General features: G+C 49.0%; 1 protein-coding gene across 3 annotated transcripts in view; it reads left to right on the top strand.

Moving 5' to 3' along the window:
- Nucleotides 1-21,559, top strand: part of CNGA3 (cyclic nucleotide gated channel subunit alpha 3) — an 87,065-nt gene that overhangs the window by 51,564 nt on the left and 13,942 nt on the right. The window contains exons 1-5 of one of the 3 annotated variants that reach the window (XM_021925084.2): nucleotides 6,085-6,276; nucleotides 6,906-7,043; nucleotides 14,944-15,057; nucleotides 17,447-17,626; nucleotides 20,656-20,709. In XM_021925084.2, coding sequence (XP_021780776.2) covers nucleotides 6,943-7,043; nucleotides 14,944-15,057; nucleotides 17,447-17,626; nucleotides 20,656-20,709 — 449 coding nt within the window. In that variant the 5' untranslated portion in view covers nucleotides 6,085-6,276; nucleotides 6,906-6,942. Of the gene's footprint in view, nucleotides 1-6,084; nucleotides 6,277-6,905; nucleotides 7,044-14,943; nucleotides 15,058-17,446; nucleotides 17,627-20,655; nucleotides 20,710-21,559 lie in introns of those variants that run through there. The other 2 variants (XM_021925083.2, XM_021925085.2) reach the window with 2 other exon arrangements.

Raw genomic sequence — 21,559 nt, 5'->3', positions numbered from 1 at the left:
GTTTATGTGATTAATTACATTTATTGATTTGCATATGTTGAACCAGGCTTGCATCCCAGGAATGAAGTTGACTTAATTGCGATGAACAAGCTGTTTGATATGCTGCTGGATTCAGTTTGCCAGTATTTTATTGAGGATTTTTGCGTCGATGTTTATCAGGGATATTGACCTAAATTTTTGCTGTTGTTGTATCTCTGTGAGGTTTTGGTATCAGGATGATGCTGGCCTCATAAAATGAGTTAGGGAGGAGTCCTTCCTTTTAAATTGCTTGGAATAGTTTCAGAAGAAATGGTACCAGCTCCTCTTTGTATCTGCATAGAATTCAGCTGTAAATCCATCTGGTCCTGGGCTTTCTTTGGTTGGTAGGCTATTTATTACCACCTCAATTTCAGAACCTGTTATTAGTCTATTCAGGGATTCAACTTCTTTCTGGTTCAGTCTTGGGAGGGTATATGTGTCCAGGAATTTATCCATTTCTTCTAGATTTTCTAGTTGATTTGCATAGAGGTGTTTATAGTATTCTCCGATGGCTGTTTGTGTTTCTGTGGAGTTAGTGGTGATATCCCCTTTATAATTTTTTATTGTGTCTATTTGATTCTTCTCTCTTTTCTTCTTTATTAGTCTAACTAGTTATCTATCTACTTCATTAATTTTTTTCAAGAAACTAGCTTCTGGATTCACTGATTTTTTTGAAGGTTTTTGTGTGTGTGTGTATCTCTATCTCCTTCAATTCCACTCTGATCGTGGTTATTTCTTGTCTTTTGCTAGCTTTGGGGTTTGTTTGCCCTTGGTTCTTTTAGTTGTGATGTTAGAGTGTCAATCTGAGATCTTTCTAGCTTTGCAATGTGGGCATTTAATGATATAAATTTCCCTCTTAACACTGCTTTAGCTGGGTCCCAGCGATTCTGGTATGTTTTCTCTTTGTTCTCATTGGTTTCAAAGAACTTCCTGATTTCTGGCTTAATTTCACTATTTACCCAGGAGTCATTCAGGAGCATGTTTTTCAATTTCCATGTACTTCTGTGGTTTTGAGTTTCTTAATATTGAGTTCTAATTTGATTGCGCTGTGGTCTGAGAGACTATTATTATTTCAGTCCTTTTGCATCTGCTGAGGAATGTTTTGCTTCCAATTATGTGATCGATTTTAGAGTAAGTGCCATGTGGCACTCTGTTGTTTTGGGGTGGAGAGTTCTGTAGATATCTGTCAGGTCTTGATTCAGAGCTGAGTTCAAGTCCTGAATATCCTTGTTGATTTTCTGTCTCAATGATCTGTCTAATATTGACAGCGGGGTGTTAAAGTCTCCCACTGTTATTGTGTGGGAGTCTACGTCTCTTTATAGGTATCTAAGAACTTGTTTTATGAATCTAGGTGCTCCTGTATTGAGTGCATATATATTTAAAATAGTTAGCTCTTCATGTTGAATTGATACTTTTACCATTATGTAATGCCCTTCTTTGTCTTTTTTATCTTTGTTGCTTTAAAGTTTGTTTTGTCAGGCTGGTCGTGGTGGCTCATGCCTGTAATCCCAGCACTTTGGAAGGGCAAGGTGGGCGTGTTGTCCCAGCTACTAGGGAGACTGAGGCAGGAGAATCACCCTTGAACCCAGGAGGTAGAGGTTGCAGTGACCCGAGATCGCACCACTGCATTCCAGCCTGGGCAACAGAGCAAGACTCCATCTCAAAAATAAATAAATAAATAAAGTCTGTTTTGTCAGACACTAGGATTGCAACCCATACTTTTTTCTCCTTTCCATTTGCTTTGTAAATTTTCCTCCACCCCTTTATTTTGAGCCCATTTGTGTCTTTGCACCTGAGGTGGTTTCTTGAATACAGCACACTGATAGGTCTTGACTCTTTATCAAGCTTGCCATTCTGTGTCTTTTAATGGGGACATTTAGCCCATTTACATTTAAGGTTAATATAGTTATGTATGAATTTGATCCTGTCATCATGATGTCAGCTGGTTATTTTGCAGGCTTATTGAGGTCGTTGCTTCCTAATGTCGTTGGTCTTTGTATTTCAGTGTATTTTCGTAGTGGCTAATAACAGTTTTTCCTTTCCATAGTTAGTGTTTCCTTCAGGAGCTCCTGCAAGGCCTGGTGCTGATAAATCCCCTCAGCATTTACTTGTCTGAAAAGGATTTTATTTCTCCTTTGCTTATGAAGTTTAGTTTGGCCAGATAGGAAATTCTGGGTTGCAAATTCTTTTCTTTAAGAGTATTGAATATTGGCCCCCAATCTCTTCTGGCTTGTAGGGTTTCTGCTGAGAGGTCCACTGTTAGTCTGATGGGCTTTCCTTTGTAGGTGACCTGGCCTTTCTCTCTGGCTGCCCTTAACATTTTTTGATTTTTTTAGACAGAGTCCTGCTCTGTCACGTAGGCTGGAGTGCAGTGGTGCAATCTCAGCTTACTGCAATCTCCACCTCCCAGGTTCAAGTGACTGTCCTGCCTCAGCCTACTGAGGTCTGGTGGCTCACTCCTATAATCCCAACACTTTGGGAGGCTAAGGCAGGCAGATCACTTGAAGTTAGGAGTTCGAGACCAGTCTGGCCAACATGGTGAAACCCTGTCTCTACTAAAAATACAAAAATTAGCTCAGCGTGGTGGCGCATGCCTGTAATCCCTGCCCTTAACATTTTTTCCTTCATTTCGATCTTGGAGAATCTGATGATTATGTATCTTGGGGTTGATCTTCTCATGGAGCTCCTTATTGGAGTTCTCTGGAGTTCCTGAATTTGAATGTTGGCCTGTCTTGTTAGGTTGGGGAGGTTCTCCTGGATGATATCCTGAAAGGTGTTTTCTGACTTGGTTCCATTCTACCCATCTCTTTCAGGTACCCCAATCAGTCATAGGTTCAGTCTTTTTACATAATCCTATAGTTCTCAGAGGTTTTGTTTATTCTTTTTCCCTTTTATTTCCTCTCATCTTGTTGGCCTGTCTTATTTCAGCAAGATAGTCTTCAAGCTCTGAAATTCTTTCCTCTGCTTGGTCTATTTGGCTATTGATACTTGTGAAGTTCTCGTGTTCTGTTTTTCAGCAGCATCAGGTCATTTATGTTCCTCTCTCAACTGGTTATTCTGGTTAAGAGCTCCTGTAATGTTTTATATGGTTCTTAGCTTCTTTGCATCAGGTTAAAACGTGCTCCTTTAGCTCAGCGAAGTTTGTTATTACCCACTTTCTGAAGCCTCCTTCTGTCAGTTCACCCATCTCAGCCTCAGCCCGGTTCTGTGCCCTTGCTGTTGACATGTTGTGATCATTTGGAGGAGAAAAGGCAAAAAGGTTTTTTCAGTTTTCAGCATTTTTTGGCTGATCCTTTCTCATCTTTGTGGGTTTATCTTGTTTTGGTCTTTGAGGCTGCTGACATTTGGATGGGATTTTTGTGGGAACTTTTTAGTTGATGCTGTTGCTGTTGTTGCTTTGTTTATTTTTCTTTTAACAGTTAGGCCCCTCTTCTGTAGGGTTGCTGCAGTTTCTTAGGGATCCAATCCCGACCCTATTCACCTGGGTCCCTCCTGCCCCTGGAGGTGTTACCAGTGGAGGCTGCAGAACAGCAAAGACGGCTGCCTGCTCCTTCATCTGGGAGCTCCCTCTCAAAGGGGCACTGACCTGATGCCAGCAAGAATGTGACCGTATAAGGTTTCTGCTGAGCCCTGTTGAGGGGTCTCACCCAGTCAGGAAGCACAGGATCAGGGACCCACTTAACAAAGCACTCTGGCTGACTCTTAGCAGAGGGCGTGCCCTGCACTTGTGGGGGATCCCACTCATCCAGACAGCCCTGATTCCTCAGAGCCAGCCAGGGGAGAGACTAAGTCCACTATTCTGTGGATACCGCAGCTGTCCTTCCTCCCCAGGGGCTCCAACCCAGGGACATCCAGCCCCTGGCTGGAGTTGCTGAAATTCCAGTGGGGAGGCCCTGCCTGGTGAGGTGGGATGGGTCTTGGTTTAGCCTAAAGAGGCAGTCTGGCCACAGTCTGCCACAGCCACTGTGGTGTGCTGTGGGGAATTCCTCACGGGTCCAAACTGCCCAGTCTCCACGACACCAGCAGGGGAAAATGGCAGACTGGAGCTCCGGTGATGGTGGCCACCCTTCCCCGGAGGGGCTCAGTAATCTTAGACTGTCTCTAGTGTAGCGGCCGCCAAGAATCTGCACAGCTCTGTGCTTGGGACCCAAGGCCCTGGTGGTGTGGGGCTCACGAGGGAATCGCCTGATCTGCGGATAGCACAGATCCATGGAGAAAGCGAGGTTTCCCGGTTAGGGCAGCACAATCACTCACCGCCTCTTTTGGCCAAGAGTCAGAGGTCCGCTTGGCCCTGTGCCCCTCCCGGGTGGGCAGGCGCTCCACCCTGCTTTTCTCACTCTCCGTGGGCCTGCCTAGTCAGTCCCACTGAGAGAACCTGGACACCTCAGTTGCTGGTGCAGGATTCACTCACCATTTTCATTCTCCTTGGTGAGAACCTCTGACCTCGGCTGTTTCTGGTCGGCCACCTTGGTCCCTCCCCAGATTTATTGCTTTTAATGGAAGAATACAATTTCATATGTTGGCCCTAAAGTTTTGCAGGCATCTCAAACTGGAATCATTCTCTTTCTCTAACCTGCTTCTCTCCTATTTCCCTGCCTCAGTGGGCAGGCAGCACCCCCCATCAAACCAGCTGTTTGGACACCGTGTTCAGCACCTCTTCCTCCCCACCCCTTATACCTAAATTGCCACATCCTGGCAATTCTACCCACTTGCTCTCACCACCACAAAGCTAGTTCAGGCAGATGTTCTCACTCCCCTAAGAAACTGTGACAACTTTTTAGCTGCTCACCTCACAGCCACTCATGTTCCCTGAATACATCCTCCCTGGTCTAGCCAGAGTGGCCTGTACATATCTGACCACATTCCTACTGGGCTTAGTAGGGTAGGGCCCAAGCTCCTGGCACAACCTACAAAGCCTGTTGTAGCACCTGCCCCACCACACTGTCAGATCCTTGAGAACAAGCTTCATTCTATTTCTCTTTATAGCTCCTGTGATCAGCCAGAAACTCACTCCTTGTTGCATAAATGAATAAAGTGTTTAAAAATCAAAACAATGTTTGATCTATTGGGAAAACTAGAAAATTTAAACTCATAGACTAAACTTTCAAACATGAGAGACAAGTCGGGAACCTGCTGAGCCTATGGCTGCCCTTTTGTAACAGGCAGAGGGTTGGCCAGATGTGCATGGCCACACCCGTGGCTCCTGTCTCTGACCTTCCTTTGGATATGGAATTAATTGAGTCCTGGAGTGAGTCCCTGGGCTATTTCTAGAAATTGCCATCCTTCTCCGGAGTGGTCTCTACTGACATCTGACACATTTAAACCATGTGGCTGCTCAAAAGAGCCTGTGCCAATCTGTTTTAGAGAAACCATCCTCAGAAATGCATCTTCCAGAAAGACTTGTCCAGAAATCACGGACCTGGCCAATCACACCAGCCCTGCTCCCACGTAGGCTTTCTTTTCAGTCCAGAGGCACCTTCCAATGTTTGCCAAAGAGAAAATGTTCACGGCCTGATTTCTGGCACAGGTGTAACTGCCCAAGGAGTTCACCTTCCCCACTGCCTAGACAGAGCCAACTTACCAAGACAGGGGAATTGCAACAGAGAAAAAGTAATTCACACAGAGCTGTCTGTGCAGGAGACCAGAGTTTTATTATTACTCAAATCAGCCTCCCCCAGAACTCAAGGATCAGGGTTTTTAAGGATAATTTGGTGGGTAGGAGGGCCAGTGAATCGGAAGTGCTGATTGGCTGGCTCAGGGATGAAATCATAGGGAGTTGACGCTGTTCTGTTCTGCTGAGTCAGTTACTGGGTGGGGGCCACAGAACTGGTTGGTAGGTCAAGGTGTGGCCACCCGTTGTTAGAAACGTGAAAACCTGAAAAAATATCTCAAAAGGCCGATCTTAGGTTCACAATACAGATGTTGCCTTTAACAGTAACTGGGGAAGTTGCGAATCTTACGACCTCTGGAATAATGGCTGATAATATTTAGAATTCCAGCCCCTCTCATTCTAACTTTGTGGCTGGTGGGCTTTCATTTGTTTTACAAAAACAGTTTAGCTTTGGGTAAGGGCTTTAATTTAAATTATAAATTAAATTCCTCCCCAAGGCTAGTTCAGCCTACGCCCAGGAATGAATAAGGACAGTTTAGAGGTTAGAAGCAAGACGGAATTGGTTAGGTCTGATGTCTTTCACTGCCATAATTTCCTTAGTTACAATTTTTCAAGGCGATTTCACAAGGATTGTACCACATTAACAGGTGGGATCTATCTTTCATTGGACAAGCTGCTTAACACCTCTGAGGCTCAGTTTATTCATCATTAAATGGGAATAAAAATAATAAGTACCTCACAAAGTTATTGTGAGGATTAATGAGATGAAGTGATATTGGATTTAGCATTATATTATAAAGGTTTTCTGAACGTCACGTATGGTCCTTTCTTTACGTGTTGTCTTAAAGCAAGATTTGAGGGAGCAGTGGAAACACCTGCCAAATTCTAAGATAAAAATAAGGAAACAAGAAAAGAAGGGTCAAGAGGGACATTGCATTATCTCAGAGAATCATAAGGGCTTTACCTTCCTTATATCACATTCCCACTTGGCCATTCATTTATTTATTCATTCGCTCGTTCAGCACTTAACTCTGAGCAGCTGGTCAGCATGGTAACAGAAACAAATAAGTAAAAGACTTTGTGCCTCAGGCTAGAAAGAAGAGCCCGAAGATGTCCAACTAAAACTCACTGCTGCAGGATCTACAAGAGACAGCGGAGGGCGTGCCTGCCAGGGCTTGCAGGGGGGGCCGTGTGCGGTAGCCCTTGTCCGTGATGAGCTGGGTTTGCAGTTACTTTCCCGTCCTGATGACGTATCTGCTTTGTGTTCACATTTCAGCAATCATCTGGGGGGCTAAATGTGACAAACCAAGAAGATGGCCAAGATCAACACCCAATACTCCCACTCCTCCCGGACCCACCTCAGGGTAAAGCCCTCAGACCGAGATCTCGATCGTGCTGAAAATGGCCTCAGTAGGTAAGATGGGCTTTTCGTTTTATGCCTGGCTCTGGTCGTTTCCACAGTGGATCTAGACTATGGGGGGAAGAACGCCTTCACGTTGGCCAACCACAGATCGGAGGGCAGGGGAGGTATTCACAGCACTGCCAATTTCATTTTTCATCTCACTTAATCCTCACAACCCCCAGAAACTAGTCTGTATTATTGTTTTAGAGATGTGGAAAAGCAGGTTTAGTCACTTAATTGCTATAAGAAAATGAAGATTCAAATGCAGCAGACTAAATTTTACTGTAAGAACTTCCTCAAACTGACACACTCTCCCATGTATTCATCAAAAATGTGTTGGACTCTTGCTGTGCACCAGCCACTGAACTGGGTTTGCAGCCTGAGCTGGGCACCAAGGATGTAGCATGAATCCAATGCCCTGCCCTCGCTTCCAGGGGAGCGTCTGGAGGCAGGCCATGCCCAGGGCCTGTATAGGGAGTGGGTAGTGCCTTGTCAGCCAAGCCATCAGCCCCACCAATGACATCCTGACACAGGTAGGAAATGGAAATCTGGGGCCTTGAGCTCTACTTCGAGCCCTGTTCCTAACTTCCTAGCAGACCTGGAAAAATGCACTTAACCTCTCCATGCCTCGATTTCTTCACCTGCAGAATGGAACAGCATTTTTTCCAAGCTCCTGGTATAACAGTGAGGACATCAGAAGGGACCTATTTAGTGTGCATGGACCTAAACCCTTATGTTTCTTTGTTTTTAGTTTTCTCGTTTTTGTTTTTTGAGACAGAGTCCTACCCTGTCACCCAGACTGCAGTGCAGTAGTGCAATCTCAGCTCACTGGGTTCAAGTGATTCTCCTGCCTCAGCCTCCCTAGTAGCTGAGATGACAGGCACCTGCCACCACACCCTGCTAATTTTTGTATTTTTAGTAGAGATGGGGTTTCGCCATGTTGGCCAGGCTGGTCTCGAACTCCTGACCTCAGGTGATCCACCTGCCCCAGCCTCCCAAAGTGCTGGGATTACAGGTGTGAGTCACTGCACCCGGCCATGTTTCTTAAATTCTCAATGAGATGACTGAGTTGAACCATGAGTAACTTTCTTTCCAATATTTCTGTTACTTTCACCCTACATATATAGAATTGAAAATTATGCAGCTTAAATACACAGTCTGACGGCCCCAAAATGCAGTAACATCCCTCAGTCCCCACCTCCCAGCACTGGGCCCTCATGCCTCAGTTCTTCCATTCATTTGTGTTCATCACTTCCTCTCCCAAATGCACATCTGGTTTTTTCTCTATCTATGTTCTTGATCCCAGCTCTGCAGCAAACTCTGCTAATAAGTGATGGTCAATAATTTTCAAAGAGATTGAGTCCCCATTACGCAAACCCACACAGCCCTTGAACCCCACCTTCTGAGATTTCGGCAAAGGAAGGAAGATCCCAGGGCATCCCAACAGATACTTATCTCCTCCAACCATTTAACTCTGTGCTGGGGTCCTAGGAAGTGTGACATAGCTTCAGAAGCATCAGAAAATTCCATCCTACTCAAATACCTTTATCCTAACTAGCCCTTTTTCAATGTCTGTGTCCTACCACTGGAGACTTAGTCCTCTAAATTAAGGCATTGCTCCTTATTTCAAAGAACAAAGAACGCTATTAGGACTGTATTCACTCTTGAAATATTTGTATGTTTTAATAGTTTATTTCCCATGTGTGAGCTAATAGAGCCCCTTGAAGAGGGCTTCAAAGAGAGTATCAAAAGAGGGCATCAGGCAGAAGGAGCCCAACGATGGGGCACAGAATCCTGGGCCCAAGACCTTGGGAGAAGGACCAGAAGCTGTCAGGATCAGGAAGATTTTGAAGCAGAATGGAACTTTTCCTCTTTGCACCCCACTTGCCTGGAGTGGGGCATGACCCAAGCATCTCATGGAGCTTCCAGCTTCCCTAAGGCAGAGAAGGCAGTAATGGGATCTCAGTCCGGCTCCACTGGAGTAGGCACCCAGGAGAAGGCAGGCCTGGTCTGTAGGCTGCTGCGGCTCCTGCCCACAATGTCTGCTTGACTTGACAGCGCTGCGGTCCTGCTGACTCACCCTGGCTCTGCTTTGGCCAGTGACCTCCACGCCCAGCTTGACCTGTGGCCTGTTCAAGAGGGCTTTCAAGGCCTCTTAGAAGATGACCATTTGCTAAATGAATTGCTAGCTTGTTAAGCCACGCTAATACCAGTCACCGGCCTCTGGCTTCCGGCAGACTCCCCGCAGGCTCACTCTGGAATGCACGTTGACAAGGGTCACAGCATGCTCTAGGGATCAGCCACATGGTCAGCGGCTCTGAACTGATGCCCTTCGACAATGCTATTTGTCGTCTGCATGGGTGAGAAAAGGTCCTCCCTTCTCCTTCCTTTGCACTTTCTGTGACCAGAATGATGGTTTAACAGCACAGGTTTTGGGTCAGACTGCCCGGGTTTGAACACTGGCTCTGCAACTGACCTGCTACGAAAAGTTGCTCAATGGCTCCAAGCCTCAGTTTTCTCATCTGCAATATGAATCGGTACTGGTGTTGCCTCCTAGGGCTGTGGGGAGGTTACAGCAGAGGTGAATGCAGAGGTCCCGGCACGGCCCCTGCTGTGTGGTTGAGTGCCCATTGACTCTCACTACCGGTCTTGGAAATGATTACTTCTTCCTGTGGGCCTTCTCTGGTCTCTTCTCCTTGACCTCAGATAGCCCCATTTCCTGCCCGTGTCCAGGCCCTGCTGTCTCAGCCTGACCGCCAGCTGAGGCTTACTGAGCTCCACTCAGGCCTCAGCCCTACCCTTCATGTGGTAAATTGACAGATTAACACAGTATCCCATGGAAACACCACCGAGATTTCAAAATGAGAGACAGAAAGAGCGCTTCCTTTATGAGAGAGCTATGATTTATCTTACAGAGGCAAGAGTGGCTTTAACCAGCCAGCAATTTTCAGAACGTTCCTTGGAATCACAAAGGAATGACAATGTGTGCTCAGGATGGGGTACAGTGGCCTCAGGGATGGAGGCTGGGCCCAGCCCCTCCCCGGCTTCCCAGCCCAGCCCCGCACCTGTCTATCCACCTGATTTGAACAAAGGACTCCGGCACCTACCACGTAAAAAGTTTTAAGTTTCAAATCACTATTTTGGAACCAAGAGAAACGGTGTTTGGACAAGCCACACCTCTTTGTCTTGAAATTCCAGTCCTTTTGGAAAACTGTTGAGATAAATGATTGAGAATTGGGGTACACGAATGTTAATCACTCTTTATCTTCAGTGATACCAAGAAGGCTGCACTGGGAGCCTGCATGTGGGTGTGGCCCCTCGCTGACTGCCCCCAAGAGGAAGGCACAGCCAAGTCTCTGTCCCTTGAGACTTCCCTGCCCCAAAGTCTTTTCATCAAATTGGAGGCCCAGTTTTTAAGTTACTGGAATTATTTTTATAGTGGAACGTCATAAGGAAGCATGAAAACACTTCATTTGAATGAAAACATTTTACACCCTGAAAACACCAAAAATAAGTTTGAGTTTTTCTTTTCTACTTAGCTCTTCTTAGTTGGCTCAATTATTTAAGAGCTGTCTGGCATATCTGTGAGGATAAGGCAATAGAAGCAGGCTATTCTCTGCTACAAAGAACTGCAGCTAGGACTGAGGGCACCTTAAATCCTGGATCCATCTCCTGGTGTAGCTGTTTTGAATGAGCTTTGGGGCACAGGGGTTTGTGTCTGACAGAAGAGTGGTCTTCTTGTGTTACTCCCTGAGCGGAGCCCAAAGCAATTACCACCGAAGAAAACAATTTTCATCCTGCTTTTCCAGGACTGAAGACTTAAAACTGCATTGGCTTCAGTCCCCCACCACATGCGGCCAGCAGTAGAGGGTTACAATCATTCAAGTTCCTCAGGGCTTGAGAAGGGGAAACTCAAGTGTCACATTCCCCATCCTTGTGCTGAAAGGCCACCTCTGTTTACTCTCACGTCCCCAAACCCATCTTGCTGGAAAACATCAGATGCTTCACCAAGTGCAAAGTTAATTTCCAGTTCCAGTTCTCGTGGGAGCCCCTGTCCTCGCCCAGTGACAAGAAACCTTCACCTTACCAACATTAATTCCTCTGTGCAAATAAACGTAGAACTTGAGCATTACAAGGTGGAAATTATGTTGTCTTTCAAAGCAGCTCTCTCCATTCTACTAGTTGTTCTTGTTCTTGACAACTACCAACGTCAGGGGGGCCTCTTCCTGGGAAGGCATCGTCCCCACGTGGGATCTTAGAATAGCCACCCACACGTGGGAGGGAAGCTCCAGGGTTGTCCTGGCCTGGTCTGTTCATTCTACAGAGACTGAGGTCCTGTCAAGCCACTGCCCCAGGCCCTTCCACCAGCCACAGGCAGGACAGAGCCTGGCCCCAAGACTGTCATTTCCCAGGGAGACTCTAGTTACCATTCTTGCATTAGTTGCCAAAGTATCTCCCTTTTTTTGGTACCTGTGTGTCCTTGGGGACTCCAAATGTCATCACAGACATCAGTTCCTCTCCTCTCTTCCCACCTCCCCTCCATCTGCCTGGTAAAATCAGTTTCTGGGAGAAGTAATTAATGAGGTTTACTATGTAAACACCCCCAGGCATTTAACATAGGTAGAGCTCTGGAGCTAAAAGAAAGACATTGATCTAACAGAATTTCAGGCATTGAGAAGGAAGTGGAGCGGCCGGGCGCGGTGGTCAAGCCTGTAATCCCAGCACTTTGGGAGGCCGAGACGGGCGGATCACGAGGTCAGGAGATCGAGACCATCCTGGCTAACATGGTGAAACCCCATCTCTACTAAAAAATACAAAAAACTAACCGGGCGAGGTGGCGGGCGCCTGTAGTCCCAGCTACTCAGGAGGTTGAGGCAGGAGAATGGCGTAAACCCGGGAGGCGGAGCTTGCAGTGAGCTGAGATCTGGTCACTGCACTCCAGCCTGGGCGACAGAGTGAGACTCCATCTCAACGTCTCAAAAAAAAAAAAAAAAAGGAAGTGGGGCAAGGCATAGGGAAGAAACGGGCACCCCCATCAGGCCCCTGGAACTTGAACTTGCATCATGTAAGGCTCTCCCTGTTCTTCACGGACAGTTGTGCCTTTCCCGTCACTGAAATCCACATGAAATTGCCAACTTTCGCTTTATTTGCTTTGTGAAGATCAGGAAACTTAAGCCCAGAGAGAGTCAGTGACCAATCAACAGAATACTCAGCCTGCAGGTGCTGGAGCAGAGACTCCAACCAGGACCTGACACCTTTCCACTCTGCCTCCTCCCCGTGAGTGGGTATCACAGATCCTGTCCACATGCAACAGCTCTCACTGCTGCTGGTTGCAGGTCTGCTTTGCAATCCTGGATGGGGTTTGCCCTCCTCACCCACCCACCAGCTCTGATGTCATCTAATTCCTTTGCCGCAAATGCAAATAAATCTGGTCTCAGGATGTGCCCTTATGCAATTAGCAGGAACCAGACTACGCTAAAACGCTGGGCCGACTGCTTGGTGCCGAGAGCTCCCTGAGGAGCTGCTGGTGGCAGCAGAACACCTCCATCCTTGGGATTGCCTCCAGATCTTCCAGGCACACAGGCTGTGACAGGGCCCCCGCCCAGCTGTCTGCTGCCACACCACCACCCCCATGCCATCTGCTCGGATCCAAGGACCTCTGCCACCTCCTCCTGCAACCAACCTAGGTGTATTGGAACATGCATCCCACCTTTATTGTATACAGAATATGAAGAGGGCAAGGGAATTGTAGCTTCCGGACTGCAGCAGGGCCTCTGACAGGTCTTTCACGTGTATGCAAATGAGACGAGAGCGGGTTTCTTATGCGTAGAAGGGGAGAATTCAATCAGATGGTTTGAAAATAAAGAACCATGCCTATGGTGCAGCTGTATGGATTAGAGCGATGTCTCTAGTGGCACGCCACAGGGCTCAGTCCTCAGCCATGCTTTTAATTTCATTTTCATCTGTGCCATATATGAAAATACAGGGCAGCTTCATGGCGTGGATGACAGCAGGTTTTGAAATGGGATGGAATAACATTGGAATCTCGGCTGTACCACCTGGCTGTGGGACCTCAGTGAAGTTGCCTAACCTTTCTGAATTTCCATTTCCTCTCTCACAGGGTTGTTGTGTGGATGAGATGATAAAATGTATGTGGCTGGCATACAGTAAAGAGCCACTCAATGGCATGTAGTTTGTGTATTGTGTTTGTGAGTAGAATGGTGTTGGAAGGAAAGGTGAGTGTGTTCTCTGCATACTAAGGCTTCCAAAACATCGAGAGACTCGGATCAATGGGAAGGTCCAATACTTAATTCCAAAAAAATCAGTTGCACATGCACAAGCCGGGATCCTCTGGCTGGCAGCAGCCCGTGTTACAGGACTGCTTTGGGTTTTCGCTGATGGTAGCTGGTGACCATCAAAAACCACCCAAAACACACAAAGCAACAAAGGCTTCCCAGAGTGGGTTCCAGTCACAGCAGGGTGGTCTCAGTCTCCCTGCCCAGTCAAGCAAGACCCCAGGAACTTGCTCATGGGAGAAGGACCATGACAAGGAAGAGACTTGACCACAAGGAGGAATGGCTGGGTGAGCTGGGGGTTCTGGCCTGCAAACCCACAAGTCGCACAGGTTCTGGTCATTGAAGGTAGAAGATCAAGCTACCCGACTCCCTGTGGTTCCAGCAGAGACCATAGCCTCAGTGTGGGGAGGCTGAGGGAGGGAAGAATCTGTGGGCAGGTGGGGCAGTCAAGAGATGGCCCAGACAGACCGGGGCACGGGAGTGAGCTCCCTGCTGCTGGAGAAGGCAGGGAGGAATCTGTAGGAGAAGCAGCAGCCCGGCCACCGGGATTCAAGGACTCTGACTTCTAATCAATCACCAGGGAGAGACCGAAGCTTTTCCCTGGTGTTAATTCTTGCCTCCTTGTTAAGAAGGCTAATGAGGTTGGAACAGGTCACGTGAGAGAATTAATTTGTCTTGCCTGGGCTCCTCAAGATTCATAGACTGAAGTGCAAATCCCTAGAGGCTAATGCCTGGCTGCCTTTTAATCAGGCTGATCAAACTTCAGCCCAAGGGGGTTTAAAAGAAAGGCAAATATTCCCAGACACATTCCTAGTCTTTTTCCAGGCAATTCAACCAGACTCCGCTGGTGTGACTGGTGCTTGTATGGAGTTTCGGGCACCTGTCCTTTCTGGGATCACACTTTCCACAACGGATTGCACAAGGGGGTCACCACACCTTACCTCTGCCTTGCAGGAGAGAGAGCCTACTGTTTGGCAAAAGGGACTAGGGGAAGTGGAGTCCCATTTGAAAGCACTGTACAAATTATTTGAACTGCATGTGGAGGGCTAGGCCAGTTCTGTGCTATATTCCAGGGCCTTCGTGTTAACCAGTGGGTTCCCAGGAAGGCTGCCAGACAAGCCCACAAACAACTGCCCAGGCAGTGTGGCTGCAGCACACGCAGTAGGAAGGGAGGCTCAGGAAGACCCCTAAGGAGCAGGTATTCAATCTGGCCTCAGAAGATGAAATTCAGTAGGCGAGAAGCGTTGGAACCAAAACCCTCGTTCTGAAGTCATTTTATGGAAGCAGCTGCTTTGGCTTGAAATGGCAAAGCCCCGGGACCTCTCCCCACCCAGTGCTTTGATGAGGGCCAGGCCATCATGTACTGCCACCTCCCCATCCCTTCACCTAGCCCTGGACAGTAGCTGCCTTCCTTGCTGTAAAGGAAAGGCCACGTTTATACCAAAAGCCAGAATCCATCTGCAGGAGGCAAAGGGAAGTGGGGAGCCCCTGGGATGAGGATCTCTGAGGGTGGCTTTCCCTGTCAAGCAGAACATCTGACCGTCTCACTCCTGGCTGTGTCCAAGAGGCGGATGGGCTTGAAATCAATCCCGCTTGCTGCATATCTGATTTCCTAGAGCCCACTCGCCAGGCGAGGAGACATCGTCAGCGCTGCAGCCGGGGATCGCCATGGAGACCAGAGGACTGGCTGAGTCCGGGCAGGGCTCCTTCACCGGCCAGGAGCTTGCCAGGTAACCGACCGGCTTCAGTCCCTACCTTGGCCTGGGGGACGCTGTGGCAGAAAGAAGGGAGTGACCTCTCCAGAAGAAGGGCTAGATGGGGGTGGAGCTGAAGATGTGGAAAAGAAAGGGTCAGGAGCAGAGCAGCCTGAAAACTCTCAGTGAGTCATTTCCTCTTGGGTCAGCTGCTCTGAGTTCAGAAAAGTCTAAGGAAAACTGCCTTTATCTGAAATTGCTTAATGAAAACTGACATTGAGGTGCTTGCTCAGGTTTGGAAGATTTCAGAGCAAAAGCCAACCGGAGAAGGTGGTAAGAGCAGCCAGCCGTGGGAGAGCTTGGATTCGGTGGACGCGGTGGTGTGCTGAGGGTGATGGCGATGAGGTCTGAAATAGCGCTGGCAGGGTCTCCCGAGTGCTCGTCTGGGCCCCAGGGCAGGTGTCCCTGCAAAAGCATTTGTTTGCAAGATGAGTAAGACTCCAAGCTCTGCCTCCCTCCGCTAACATCCGTACTCCAGCTTCAAAGCTGCCTCATCCTGAGGAAGTCATTTCGCCTTTTCAAGTCTCCTCTAAAAATGCATCTAACAGTGCCTACCCCACAGGTGGCTTGAAAGCTGCTTCAGAGCCAAGCACTGACTCACGGCAGGTGCCCAGCAAACACCAGGCTCATTATTTCCCTCCACCACGTGGTTGTTTCCAACGCCAGAGTTCTACATAGTCGTATGTTCTACACTTTTTACTTCAGATTATCGCAAAAGAAATTCACGTTATCTGTTTATTCTTCATGCTTTTCATTATGAAGGCTACTGCTCCACCGTTGTTTATTAACTAGTCCGTTGTAGCTGGGCATGTAAGTGATGTTCAGTGTTCGCATTTTACTAATAAACAGCTGTCTGAAGGTTCTTTGTTCATAAAGGGAAAAAGAGAACACCTGTAAATCAGCTCTGCAGGGCTGACACAGGGTGTGTTGTAAGCTAGCAACACAAGCTATCTCAGGGAAACAGAGCCCGTGGGGCTCGCAGAAGGGGACCTGAGGAGGTAGGCACCTTCCCCCTCCCATTTTCTCATGGAGTTTCATGGTCTTTGTGCTTCTTTCTGCATGTCCCCTCCGTTCTGGCTCTTTCTGTTCCCATATCAGCCGGCACCAGGCTGAAAACAGCCTTTCTCATGTGACCATGAGTTGAAACACCCAACCCCGTCTTCAAGAGGCTCTCAGTTCAGAGGCCTGAGTGGCTCTCTGTGCATCCGTTGTCTGTCCTAGTCCCATTGTCTGAGGCTGGAGGAGGGCGTATGACCTTTGTTCCACCCTCGCGGCAGAGCAAGGGTGTGGGTGCTGGAATTGTCTGCAGCAGAGAGGCTGGGCTGGGCAGATACCTCCAAATACGTCTGCGGCAGCAGCTGTAAGCATCTGCCTATAGGGATATTTTCTTAGTGTATTCCCTTAGGCTAAGGTCATAAGTGTGTGATTAGGGTCAAGGTATGTGACAATTTGTGGCTTAGTTCCAGGTTGTTCAGTACCGACTCTGGCTGGGGACACCCCGTCCAGGGGAGGGCACTGCAGATGCCAAATCAGGGATTTGGCAAATCAGGGAAACCAGAAGCTGAGAAACGGAATGGAGTCTCCGGGCCTGTCACCCGCTGTTCCCTTCTGGCAGAGACTCCGGCAGCAGCAGGCAGGGTGGAGGGAAGGCACCTCTCAGGCCCGTGCGACTCAGATGAGCTCTGGGGGCTGGTACTACGGTCGCAGGTGTTGTTACTGCAAGCTCCAGGCAGGGCCGGCTCCGGGAGGGGCCCAGGGCAAGTTGCAGAGGAACCTCCCAGGCCTGGGGAGAAAACTCTAGTTTGTACAAGAACACACCAATAAGATAAAAGCTTGGAAAAGACTCCAGGCTGTGCTTGGATGCCTGTTCCTTTAAGCCTTGCTCTATCAGATCTCAGGACTTCTAAATAAAGAAATAAATAAATAAATAAATAAATAAATAAATAAATAAATAACCTTGCTCTCGATGTTGTCCTCGTTTGAAACCCGCATTGCTTTACTCTTCCTGTGCTTGGCAGTCATGACAAAGAGCTCTCCACTGGGCAAAAGGAGTGAGCTAATTGCCCGTTTGAAGGATCATGCCTTAGGCAGAGTCCGAGTGCTACAAGGACAAATGGTAATAGAGTGTCCCTTTCCGGGGAAGCCTGCCCCTGACTGCAGGGTGGAGGGAGAAGGGGATACACGGTCCCCATGGGACGGAGATGCAAACGAAGACCACAGGGTCCCCAGCACCCACGCCCTGCCGGCCATCACTGCTTCTGCCCCACCCCTCGAGACAGAGAGAGAGAGAGAGGGAAGGACTGGGGGTTGGAGGTGTGGGGGGCTTTTCCTCTCCGTCTGGCTCAGTGCCTGTGTCGCCTTCCAGGCTCTCGCGCCTCATCTGCTGGCTGCGCAGGCGGGCTGTCAGGCACGTGCACCACCACGACCAGGGACCGCACCCTTTTCCTGATCGTTCCCGTGGAGCTGAGCTTAAGGAGGTGTCCAGCCAAGAAAGCAATACCCAGGCAAACGTGGGCAGCCAGGAGCCAGCAGACAGAGGGAGAAGGTAAGGAGCGGAAAAGAAGACGGGGCCTCCTGCGCCTGCTGGGGCCAGACAGGAAGCCTCTGCTTTGCTCCTTCCTGTTTGGATGCAGCACAGGGGGCCTGGGACGTCGTCCCCGTGAGCTGTTCCTTGAAGAAAGTGTTTGCTCTTAGGGGAGCATTACATGGTCTAACAGCCTCTGCGGAGTCCAGGAGGCCTTGCAGGAGGAGAAAACCCTTGAACCAGAGCCCCCAGCCTCATTTGACCAGTCACCTCATCCTACACAGAACCCCCATTAGGGTCCCCTGGAAATCGTGTTCTCAGAAACTCATCGGGGGATGCTGGCCTTACCCATCTCTCTTCACCAAAGGACTCGCCTCCTAGACTCACTCTGACCCATTTTGCTCAAAAGCGGGGTCTTTTATAGCAGGAGCTTCGGGGGGTGTCTAAATGGTATCCACAATGTTATGTGTAGGCACGCATGCATTTTTCTGGGACGAGAGTCTACAGGTTGGTCAGAATTTTCAAGGGGAGCCATCTGTGTCCCAGATCAGGTTGAGAAATACCAGGTGGGGAAGGGACAATGGTGGGAGCAGAGTGAGGTGGGGAGGGTGTTTGCTTTCTGGAGGGAAAATCTGCATAACTGGGGCCTCTGCTCACCGTTTTGCATCGCCCCCACCCTAACTGGGAGATAAACCTGACTGGCACCCCCTTACACACAGACACAGGGCTGCTGTCTCCCCTCCTGACTTGTTCGTGAGAAGTCTCCCCAGCAGGTGGTCTGCAGAGAGACCCCTGGGTCAGCACAGGTTGAATCAATTATCACTGAACAGTAGAGGGTCTCTTTAGGACACTGGTCTGTCCTGAAAGGGAGGGAGAGGTAAGACGTGGAGGGGAAGTTGACTTCCCCTCAGCCTCCCAAATAGGTGGATTCTCACCCAGAACCTATTTTCTAGGGGGTGGGAAAAGGGGATCAAATAAGCATGATGATTGCAGAACAGTCCCTATATAATTTGCTAGAGAAAAAGCTACCTGTTTGTATGTCAGTGAGGAGAAGATGGGTTCAGGTTTGGAGCTTCTCAAATGGGCATATGAGGGTCTCTGGGGTGTGAAGGTGATGAAGTCTCAGGGGGAAACCCAATGGATCTTTCCGGAACATCCATTTTCATTCCACATTTGTGTGGGGAGTGGCAGTGGGTATTTGTATGTCATAGATGATGCAGGGGACGGCAAAGAGCAAGGGCATTTTTAAGATGGAATGTGAGAGTTCAAGGCCACGTCTCACCAGTGACTGCTTTAGGAGACCCAGGGAAAGGTGTGAGAATCCCTGGCTGAGACGGGAAGGGCAGTTTTCACACGAGCCTGGACTGCAAACCCTTGGGTTTCCTGGGCTGTGGGAAGGAGGCTGGGGAAGGCCTGGGCACTGGCCCAGACAAGTGCAGGGAGGTCCCAGGTTCCCAGGACTGGGCATCCAGTACCCTTGGGGGACACCACAGACAGAAAGACAAGGAGACAGACAGATAAGAAAGAGGACAAAGTGGAGAAAGAGGAAGAGGGAGGAGGGACACAAAGGTTTCTCAGCAAGCCAGCCAGACCGGTCTAATTCCTTTTGGACAAGCAAAGACTTCCTTATTTAAATTGACCAAATTACCTTCCTACATCCTTAGAGATGAACGTTAGACTCTCTGTTTCTGGATGGGACCAGACGAATGGAGCGTTGAGCTAGGACCACATCCAGGGCAGGCCCCGCCCACCTCACAGACACTTGTTGGATCACTCGCGGGCAGGGTCAGCATAGGCAGACGGACGCAATGGAGCGGATAGTGTCCGTCAACCAGCAAGGCTTCCTAGGGGTGAGGGTTTTGAATTTTTCTGGAGGCAAAGTCTCCACGGCAAAGCCAAGTATATACAGAGACAGGTCCTAGTTCTCCTGTGTGGGCTTGGCTTTGTGGGGTTACGGGCACAGAGGCGTGGTGAACACAGCCACTGCACCCCCACAGAGCTGAACCTTCCCTCCTTCACAATCCCACGGCGGTTCCAGTTCCTGGGAGATTTTCAGATGAGCAGAACCAATCCAGAAACAAGCGGTTACAGCCATATCTTAGACGGGGAGAGGGAGATTTGGGCAGGAGGAGCTAAGGTCATCAAAATGGCATTTATTTGGCTGGACATCCAGCATCACGGAAGAGGTGTCCCAGGTGTCAGCGGGGGTGTCACCTGCCTCAAGCTCCAGTTCTCGTGGTCTCCTATGAGGGGTCTGCAGTGCCCTGTGAGACCACCTGGCGTTTTTAACCCAGCCATGTTGAAAATGGGTTCTGGCGGTCAGAGATAATACCTTTTGCTATAGAACATCGTGAAGTACTGCAAAATTCAACTTCAAATAAATATCCAGTTTGTGCAAAACCAGCCCTTACCTTCAACCAGATTCTCACATAGACCAGGGGTGTCAGGCCCTGGAGTTGTAAGATTTGGGGAGGTAGGAGAGGATAGGAGGAGGATACGCTGAAAACAGCGACGATCCTGCCTATGCTCAGTTACTCGTCCTGCTAATTGGAAAAGGCCTTTGCAGCTGAGGGAGCAAGTCGCTGTGGCTGCTGCTGCAGGCTGCGTCCATCCCGGGGCAGAGGGTGAAAGACCTCCTCCACCCAAGGGGCAGGGACGCGCTGAGGGCAGAGGCCATGTGGGGTCCATTTCTGTGCCCCTCTCAGTGCCCGGCACGTGGCCCCATCCAGGGTAGAAAGGAAGGAAACTGAGTGGAATTTGAGGCAGGGAAGCTGGAAGGAGTCAAATGGCTGAATCTTCATTTCTTCAGAAGCCTCAGTTTAGCCATGTTCACCCTCCCTTCCCCCAAGTCTTTTATCTGAGCTAACCAATCACAAAGCATTTTGGCCTTGACAATACCACCCCGTATTCTTCAAGCTGTGAGTGCAAAGGCTGGAAGCAGTGGGATGGGGCGGAGGTTGGGTGGGGGGGCATGGTAATCCCCTGGGGAAATGGCCCCAAGGACTGGAAACCAAGTTCAGACCCTTGATATTCTCTCTACTTCCCCGCAGTGCCTGGCCCCTGGCCAAACGCAACACTAACACCAGCAACAACACAGAGGAGGAGTAAGTACCCACACGCCCTGCAGAGCCCTTCCCAAGCCTGGTGCCCTCCACCCCGTAGAAGCCCCAGCTTGGCCTCTCTCCTTAGTGCTCCAGCTCCCCACTCCCAGAACACCAGTAGAATATTTTAGAATCCTGTTCCTTTCGTTGGAACTCCATCCCTGAGGACAGAAGTGGGGGAGGGATGAGATCTGTGTGACTTCTTGGGGAAGTCGTCCGATCTCTTTGGCTCTCATTTTTCTCATCTATAAAGCAAAGGAATTGGATCGGATAAATGCTTTAAGCTGTAGCATCTATACCCCGATATATCTGAGGGTGCAGAACCGGAGCTCCTTGACAGAGCAGTGGAGATTCTCCTTAATGATGAAAAGGCATTTTCTTATTCTACAACCTCAGGCTCTTGAGTGCCAGTGAAATGTCCTTGTTTGTTGTTGTTGTTGTTTTGTTTTTTGTTTTTGAGATGGAGTCTCACTCTGTTGCCCAGGCTGGAGTGCAGTGGCATGATCTTGGCTCACTGCAAGCTCCGCCTCCCAGGTTCATGCCATTCTCCTGCCTCAGTCTCCCGAGTAGCTGGGACTACAGGTGCCCGGCCACTGTGCCCGGCTAGTTGTTTTGTATTTTTAGTAGAGATGGGGTTTCACCGTGTTAGCCAGGATGGTCTTGATTTCCTGACCTCGTGATCCGCCCGCCTCAGCCTCCCAAAGTACTGGGATTACAGGCATGAGGTACCATGCCTGGCCTGAAATGCCCTTGTTTTAAGGCCAATTTGGGCCAATTTTAGGGGGGTAATCAGAGCAGTGGAAATAAGGTAATTTAAATATGTCCAGAGAATAGCCTCTTGAAAGGGTGACCT

This window comes from Papio anubis, chromosome 14, assembly GCF_008728515.1.
Source record: "Papio anubis isolate 15944 chromosome 14, Panubis1.0, whole genome shotgun sequence".
NCBI classification, from domain to species: Eukaryota; Metazoa; Chordata; class Mammalia; order Primates; family Cercopithecidae; genus Papio; species Papio anubis.
Note: the sequence above shows the minus strand (reverse complement) of the source record. Positions and strands in the feature narration are given on the sequence as shown.